This window comes from Oncorhynchus mykiss, unplaced genomic scaffold (genome assembly GCF_057628025.1).
Source record: "Oncorhynchus mykiss isolate SJ-2025 unplaced genomic scaffold, ASM5762802v1 scaffold101, whole genome shotgun sequence".
Lineage (NCBI taxonomy): Eukaryota > Metazoa > Chordata > Actinopteri > Salmoniformes > Salmonidae > Oncorhynchus > Oncorhynchus mykiss.
Window position 1 is genome coordinate 1,655,875 of NW_028322100.1, and position 9,126 is coordinate 1,665,000.

At 45.7% G+C, this 9,126-nt stretch overlaps 1 protein-coding gene across 2 annotated transcripts in view; it reads right to left on the reverse strand.

The window, feature by feature from the left end:
* The window catches only part of LOC110531748 (polymerase (RNA) III (DNA directed) polypeptide A), a 68,610-nt gene that overhangs the window by 33,665 nt on the left and 25,819 nt on the right, over positions 1–9,126 (reverse strand). For both annotated transcript variants that reach the window (XM_090228793.1, XM_090228792.1), the window contains exons 17-18: positions 2,963–3,074; positions 1,598–1,716 (exon numbers count right to left, since the gene is read on the reverse strand). In XM_090228793.1, the coding sequence (XP_090084919.1) occupies positions 1,598–1,716; positions 2,963–3,074 (231 nt within the window). The remainder of the gene's footprint in view (positions 1–1,597; positions 1,717–2,962; positions 3,075–9,126) is intronic.

Below are 9,126 nucleotides of genomic sequence, written 5' to 3' on the forward strand. Positions count from 1 at the left end.
AAGCAAGGAGAGAACATGTCATTCTGGTGCAGCATACGCAGACTATAGAAATGCTAAAATAGAAATGCTAAAATAGCAAGCTATTCTAGTCTAGCTTTGCCTGCATGGAAGTCCTAGAAGTAAGGAGTGTTTTTTAAGGAGAGACCAGCGGCCGACAGGTGCCTGCATGGAACTCCTAGAAGTAAGGAGTGTTTTTTAAGGAGAGACCAGCGGCCGACAGGTGCCTGCATGGAACTCCTAGAAGTAAGGAGTGTTTTTTAAGGAGAGACCAGCGGCCGACAGGTGCCTGCATATTGCGCAAGAGACAGAGGCTGTCAGCTAGAAGCTTATTATATATAACCCATTAAATATAAGGCTAATAACTGCATTCAATTTATTACCTGAACGAGGTAGGCTCAGACATCTATAAAATGGGGCTATATATATATAAATCTAGAACAGGATTATCTATGTTGGATGCAATTTGAATGGAGATGGAGAGAGAGAGAAAGAGAAAGACTGAGAAAGTGCTCCACTGATTCAAAGCAACGTTATGCCTGTGATAGGTATGCTTTAAAACTGATTTAGGCCGTCTGTCCCCACCCCGAGACGGGCCGTCTGTCCCCACCCCGAGACGGGTCGTCTGTCCCCACCCACCCCGAGATGGGCCGTCTGTCCCATCCCCCCCCCTCGAAATGGGCCGTCTATCCCCACCCACCCCGAGATGGGCCGTCTGTCCCACCCACCCCGAGATGGGCCGTCTGTCCCCACCCACCCCGAGATGGGCCGTCTGTCCCCACCCACCCCGAGATGGGCCGTCTGTCCCCACCCACCCCGAGATGGGCCGTCTGTCCCACCCACCCCGAGATGGGCCGTCTGTCCCACCCACCCCGAGATGGGCCGTCTGTCCCACCCACCCCGAGATGGGCCGTCTGTCCCCACCCACCCCGAGATGGGCCGTCTGTCCCACCCACCCCGAGATGGGCCGTCTGTCCCACCCACCCCGAGATGGGCCGTCTGTCCCACCCACCCCGAGATGGGCCGTCTGTCCCACCCACCCCTGAATGTCACATCAGATACCGACTGGTTTTCTGATCCACACCCCTACTTTTTAAAAAAGGTATCTGTGGCCAACAGATGCATATCAAATCAAAATCAAATCAAATCTTATTTGTAACATACACATGGTTAGCAGATGTTAATGCAGTCGGTATTTACAGTCATGTGAAATCCATAGATTAAATCCATAGATTAGGACCTAATGAATTTATTTACATTGACTGATCTCCTTATATGAACTGTAACTCAGTAAAATCATGTTTAAATTGTTGCATGTGTAATTATATCTACTTCCATTGTCCAGGTATATGTCCAGGAGTGGCTTCAGTTCCTCAGCTGTGTCCCAAATGTCCCCCTATTTCCTACAATGCACTCCTTTTGACCAGAACCCTATCAGTCGCCTGGTCAAAAGGAGTGCACTATGAAATAGGGTGTCATTTGGGAGGTAGCCCACCCTAATCTCTTCATGTTATGAATGAATGAATGAAGCCCCTGAGACTCCGGACAGATATAATAGTGATTTCAGCTGGTTAATAAACGACCTTAAGGAGGTTCTTACTTTAGAGTGCTTCTCAAAGTGTGGCAGCGAGCGGTTCTCAAAGCCGTCGGGCACTCGAGAGCCGCTTATAGCCTGCTGGCCCACGCAGGCGATCATCTGGGAGATGTTGATGAAGGATCCTATGGAAGGGATGAAGAAATAAGACCATTAGCATTACTGAATCATCACCTCAAAACAACAAACAACTCTTAAGCATTCTATCATATACAGGGAAAAGTAAGCAGCCAGAACTCATAGGAGAAGAATCTCCTGTCTCCTCAGGACACCCCCTGGACAGGACACTAGTCTATCACCTCAGTACACCCCCTGGACAGGACACTAGTCTTTCTCCTCAGTACACCCCTTGGACAGGACACTAGTCTATCACCTCAGTACACCCACTGGACAGGACACTAGTCTATCTCCTCAGTACACCCCCTGGACAGGACACTAGTCTATCACCTCAGTACAGGGCATTTAAGGGCATTTACCATTACACTAACTTGTTTACCTTACACCAGGGGTAGGGAGACTAGATTCAGCCCCGGGAGCTGATTTTTGTCAGAGTGAATGGTCAGGAGGGCCTGAACATAACGATAACAATTTTGAACTCTGCAAATTGACAACTAAAACCCCAAACAACGTCATACCTTGATCACATCGAGACAAGATCACGTCTCTTTTTTCTTAATTCGTTGGAATACTTGGGAAAAGATTATCTAAATTAAACTCATTTTTTAGCTGAATTCCTGGTGATTTTACAGTCATTTTTACAACAAAAAAAGTTGCAGGCCGGTATTTAAACCAGCCCGCCTGTCGCCGACCCCAGCCTTAAACTCATGGGCTGGTTTCCTGGACACAGACTTTTTTATTTATTTGCAAGGCTTGCAAGGTTGGAAGTACTGCCAAATTCTCTAAAACGATGTTGGAGGCGGCTCAAGGTAGAGAAATTAAGCTTTTGAAATCTGTGGAGAATCTCCATTGAGCATATTGTTTAGTCCTGGACAATAAATTATACTGTACATCCTACCCTAAACAGATAATTAAAGAGCCTAAAGCAGGGAAAAAATGAAATAAGGCTATTATAAATGGCTATATTAGCATACAGGTCAGCTACAGGTCAGTACTACCCCTAATAATCCATAAAACAAACGTTAGAGTGTAGCCTAGCTGTTCCCGTGACAACAACGCTCTAATGAAATAAAATCAGAGAGAATCAGGAAGTCTTAGTTGAAGTGAATAAGAACCACTTAGTCCTTATTATTAGAAGTGGGTACAGGCAGAGCTCCTGACATGTGATTAGTGTGTGTGTGTGACAGTGTGTGTGTGACAGTGTGTGTGTGGTAAAGGCAGAATTTAACCTCCGCGGCTGGCTAGTTGACCTACCTTTGGAGCCACACAGAGCCATAATCAGAGGACTGTTGGTCTTGTCCAGTTCTCTGAGGCAGGCGCTGCCGGCATGGTCTCTGATAACAGACAGCTCCTTCAGGATGAGGGCCTGTTGAGAGACACATCATTATCACTCTAAACCACAGATAATAGAAAAACCTCCAAAATAGACCCACCATTAAAAAGAAAGCACTATCTCTCCTCCTCACATCAGTCTGAAGCAGAGATGATGATCTACCTGGTTTCAAAAGGCCACCAGACTGAAGGAGCTGGTCTAGAAGGAGAGCCAGATATTAGCCAGACAATAGATACAGTAGCTGGTCTAGAAGGAGAGCCAGATATTAGCCAGACAATAGATACAGTAGCTGGTCTAGAAGGAGCGCCAGACAATAGATACAGTAGCTGGTCTAGAAGGAGCACCAGACATCAGACAGGCAATAGATACAGTAGCTGGTCTAGAAGGAGCGCCAGATATTAGCCAGACAATAGATACAGTAGCTGGTCTAGAAGGAGCACCAGATATTAGCCAGACAATAGATACAGTAGCTGGTCTAGAAGGAGCGCCAGACAATAGATACAGTAGCTGGTCTAGAAGGAGCACCAGATATTAGCCAGGCAATAGATACAGTAGCTGGTCTAGAAGGAGCGCCAGACAATAGATACAGTAGCTGGTCTAGAAGGAGCACCAGACATCAGACAGGCAATAGATACAGTAGCTGGTCTAGAAGGAGCACCAGACATCAGCCAGACAATAGATACAGTAGCTGGTCTAGAAGGAGCACCAGACAATAGATACAGTAGCTGGTCTAGAAGGAGCGCCAGACATCAGCCAGACAATAGATACAGTAGCTGGTCTAGAAGGAGCGCCAGACAATAGATACAGTAGCTGGTCTAGAAGGAGCGCCAGACAATAGATACAGTAGCTGGTTTAGAAGAAGCGCCAGACATCAGCCAGACAATAGATACAGTAGCTGGTCTAGAAGGAGCACCAGACAATAGATACAGTAGCTGTTCTAGAAGGAGCGCCAGACATCAGACAGACAATAGATACAGTAGCTGGTCTAGAAGGAGCAACAGACAATAGATACAGTAGCTGGTCTAGAAGGAGCAACAGACAATAGATACAGTAGCTGGTCTAGAAGGAGCGCCAGACAATAGATACAGTAGCTGGTCTAGAAGGAGCGCCAGACAATAGATACAGTAGCTGGTCTAGAAGGAGCACCAGACAATAGATACAGTAGCTGGTCTAGAAGGAGCGCCAGACATCAGCCAGACATCAGATACAGTAGCTGGTCTAGAAGGAATGCCAGACATAAGCCAGACAATAGATACAGTAGCTGGTCTAGAAAGAGCCCCAGACATCAGACAGACATCAGCCAGACAATAGATACAGTAGCTGGTCTAGAAGGAGCACCAGACAATATATACAGTAGCTGGTATAGAAGGAGCACCAGACATCAGCCAGACAATAGATACAGTAGCTGGTCTAGAAGGAGCGCCAGACAATAGATACAGTAGCTGGTCTAGAAGGAGCGCCAGACATCAGCCAGACAAACAAAGCTCATGGTGGCTGTTTGATTTGGGGATACCAGAAATATCATCTAGTTTAAGGGGGGTGTTTGATTTGGGGATAGCAGAAATATCAGCTAGTTTAAGGGGGGTGTTTGATTTGGGGATCCCAGAAATATCAGCTAGTTTAAGGGGGGGGGGGGGAGTTGTTTGATTTGGGGATAGCAGAAATATCATCTAGTTTTAGGCGGGTGGGGGGGGGTTGATTTGGGGATAGCAGAAATATCATCTAGTTTTAGGCGGGTGTTTGATTTGGGGATACCAGAAATATCAGCTAGTTTTAGGCGGGTGTTTGATTTGGGGATACCAGAAATATCAGCTAGTTTTAGGCGGGTGTATGATTTGGGGATACCAGAAATATCAGCTAGTTTTAGGCGGGTGTATGATTTGGGGATACCAGAAATATCAGCTAGTTTTAGGCGGGTGTTTGATTTGGGGATACCAGAAATATCAGCTAGTTTTAGGCGGGTGTTTGATTTGGGGATACCAGAAATATCAGCTAGTTTAAGGGGGGGTGTTTGATTTGGGGATACCAGAAATATCAGCTAGTTTAAGGGGGGGGGGGGGAGTTGTTTGATTTGGGGATAGCAGAAATATCATCTAGTTTTAGGCGGGTGGGGGGGGGTTGATTTGGGGATAGCAGAAATATCATCTAGTTTTAGGCGGGTGTTTGATTTGGGGATACCTGAAATATCAGCTAGTTTTAGGCGGGTGTTTGATTTGGGGATACCAGAAATATCAGCTAGTTTTAGGCGGGTGTTTGATTTGGGGATACCAGAAATATCAGCTAGTTTTAGGCGGGTGTATGATTTGGGGATACCAGAAATATCAGCTAGTTTTAGGCGGGTGTATGATTTGGGGATACCAGAAATATCAGCTAGTTTTAGGCGGGTGTTTGATTTGGGGATACCAGAAATATCAGCTAGTTTTAGGCGGGTGTTTGATTTGGGGATACCAGAAATATCAGCTAGTTTAAGGGGGGGTGTTTGATTTGGGGATACCAGAAATATCATCTAGTTTAAGGGCGGGTGTATGATTTGGGGATAGCAGAAATATCATCTAGTTTTAGGCGGGTGTTTGATTTGGGGATAGCAGAAATATCATCTAGTTTTAGGCGGGTGTTTGATTTGGGGATAGCAGAAATATCATCTAGTTTTAGGCGGGTGTTTGATTTGGGGATACCAGAAATATCATCTAGTTTAAGGGGGGGGTGTTTGATTTGGGGATACCAGAAATATCAGCTAGTTTTAGGCGGGTGTATGATTTGGGGATACCAGAAATATCAGCTAGTTTTAGGCGGGTGTATGATTTGGGGATACCAGAAATATCAGCTAGTTTTAGGCGGGTGTTTGATTTGGGGATACCAGAAATATCAGCTAGTTTTAGGCGGGTGTTTGATTTGGGGATACCAGAAATATCAGCTAGTTTAAGGGGGGGTGTTTGATTTGGGGATACCAGAAATATCATCTAGTTTAAGGGCAGGTGTATGATTTGGGGATAGCAGAAATATCATCTAGTTTTAGGCGGGTGTTTGATTTGGGGATAGCAGAAATATCATCTAGTTTTAGGCGGGTGTTTGATTTGGGGATAGCAGAAATATCATCTAGTTTTAGGCGGGTGTTTGATTTGGGGATACCAGAAATATCATCTAGTTTAAGGGGGGGGGGTGTTTGATTTGGGGATACCAGAAATATCATCTAGTTTTAGGCGGGTGTTTGATTTGGGGATACCAGAAATATCATCTAGTTTAAGGGGGGGGTGTTTGATTTGGGGATACCAGAAATATCAGCTAGTTTTAGGCGGGTGTTTGATTTGGGGATAGCAGAAATATCAGCTAGTTTTAGGCGGGTGGGGGGGGGGGTTGATTTGGGGATACCAGCAATATCAGCTAGTTTTAGGCGGGTGGGGGGGGGTTGATTTGGGGATAGCAGAAATATCAGCTAGTTTTAGGCGGGTGGGGGGGGGGGTTGATTTGGGGATACCAGAAATATCATCTAGTTTTAGGCGGGTGTTTGATTTGGGGATAGCAGAAATATCAGCTAGTTTTAGGCGGGTGGGGGGGGGGTTGATTTGGGGATAGCAGAAATATCATCTAGTTTTAGGCGGGTGTTTGATTTGGGGATACCAGAAATATCAGCTAGTTTTAGGCGGGTGTTTGATTTGGGGATACCAGAAATATCAGCTAGTTTTAGGCGGGTGTTTGATTTGGGGATACCAGAAATATCAGCTAGTTTTAGGCGGGTGTATGATTTGGGGATACCAGAAATATCAGCTAGTTTTAGGCGGGTGTATGATTTGGGGATACCAGAAATATCAGCTAGTTTTAGGCGGGTGTTTGATTTGGGGATACCAGAAATATCAGCTAGTTTTAGGCGGGTGTTTGATTTGGGGATACCAGAAATATCAGCTAGTTTAAGGGGGGGTGTTTGATTTGGGGATACCAGAAATATCATCTAGTTTAAGGGCGGGTGTATGATTTGGGGATAGCAGAAATATCATCTAGTTTTAGGCGGGTGTTTGATTTGGGGATAGCAGAAATATCATCTAGTTTTAGGCGGGTGTTTGATTTGGGGATAGCAGAAATATCATCTAGTTTTAGGCGGGTGTTTGATTTGGGGATACCAGAAATATCATCTAGTTTAAGGGGGGGGTGTTTGATTTGGGGATACCAGAAATATCAGCTAGTTTTAGGCGGGTGTATGATTTGGGGATACCAGAAATAGCTAGTTTTAGGCGGGTGTTTGATTTGGGGATACCAGAAATATCAGCTAGTTTTAGGCGGGTGTTTGATTTGGGGATACCAGAAATATCAGCTAGTTTAAGGGGGGGTGTTTGATTTGGGGATACCAGAAATATCATCTAGTTTAAGGGCGGGTGTATGATTTGGGGATAGCAGAAATATCATCTAGTTTTAGGCGGGTGTTTGATTTGGGGATAGCAGAAATATCATCTAGTTTTAGGCGGGTGTTTGATTTGGGGATAGCAGAAATATCATCTAGTTTTAGGCGGGTGTTTGATTTGGGGATACCAGAAATATCATCTAGTTTAAGGGGGGGGTGTTTGATTTGGGGATACCAGAAATATCATCTAGTTTTAGGCGGGTGTTTGATTTGGGGATACCAGAAATATCATCTAGTTTAAGGGGGGGGTGTTTGATTTGGGGATACCAGAAATATCAGCTAGTTTTAGGCGGGTGTTTGATTTGGGGATAGCAGAAATATCAGCTAGTTTTAGGCGGGTGGGGGGGGGGGGGTTGATTTGGGGATACCAGCAATATCAGCTAGTTTTAGGCGGGTGGGGGGGGGGTTGATTTGGGGATACCAGAAATATCATCTAGTTTTAGGCGGGTGTTTGATTTGGGGATAGCAGAAATATCAGCTAGTTTTAGGCGGGTGGGGGGGGGGGGGGGTTGATTTGGGGATACCAGAAATATCATCTAGTTTTAGGCGGGTGTTTGATTTGGGGATAGCAGAAATATCAGCTAGTTTTAGGCGGGTGGGGGGGGGGTTGATTTGGGGATAGCAGATATATCAGCTAGTTTTAGGCGGGTGTTTGATTTGGGGATACCAGATATATCATCTAGTTTTAGGCGGGTGGGGGGGGGGTTGATTTGGGGATAGCAGAAATATCAGCTAGTTTTAGGCGGGTGGGGGGGGGGTTGATTTGGGGATACCAGATATATCATCTAGTTTTAGGCGGGTGGGGGGGGGGTTGATTTGGGGATAGCAGAAATATCAGCTAGTTTTAGGCGGGTGGGGGGGGGGTTGATTTGGGGATACCAGATATATCATCTAGTTTTAGGCGGGTGGGGGGGGGGTTGATTTGGGGATACCAGATATATCATCTAGTTTTAGGCGGGTGGGGGGGGGGGGGTTGATTTGGGGATACCAGATATATCATCTAGTTTTAGGCGGGTGGGGGGGGGGGTTGATTTGGGGATACCAGATATATCATCTAGTTTTAGGCGGGTGGGGGGGGGGTTGATTTGGGGATACCAGATATATCATCTAGTTTTAGGCGGGTGGGGGGGGGGGGTTGATTTGGGGATACCAGATATATCATCTAGTTTTAGGCGGGTGGGGGGGGGGGTTGATTTGGGGATACCAGATATATCATCTAGTTTTAGGCGGGTGTATGATTTGGGGATAGCAGAAATATCATCTAGTTTTAGGCGGGTGTTTGATTTGGGGATAGCAGAAATATCATCTAGTTTTAGGCGGGTGTTTGATTTGGGGATAGCAGAAATATCATCTAGTTTTAGGCGGGTGTTTGATTTGGGGATACCAGAAATATCATCTAGTTTAAGGGGGGGGTGTTTGATTTGGGGATACCAGAAATATCATCTAGTTTTAGGCGGGTGTTTGATTTGGGGATACCAGAAATATCATCTAGTTTAAGGGGGGGGTGTTTGATTTGGGGATAGCAGAAATATCAGCTAGTTTTAGGCGGGTGGGGGGGGGGGGGTTGATTTGGGGATACCAGCAATATCAGCTAGTTTTAGGCGGGTGGGGGGGGGTTGATTTGGGGATACCAGAAATATCATCTAGTTTTAGGCGGGTGTTTGATTTGGGGATAGCAGAAATATCAGCTAG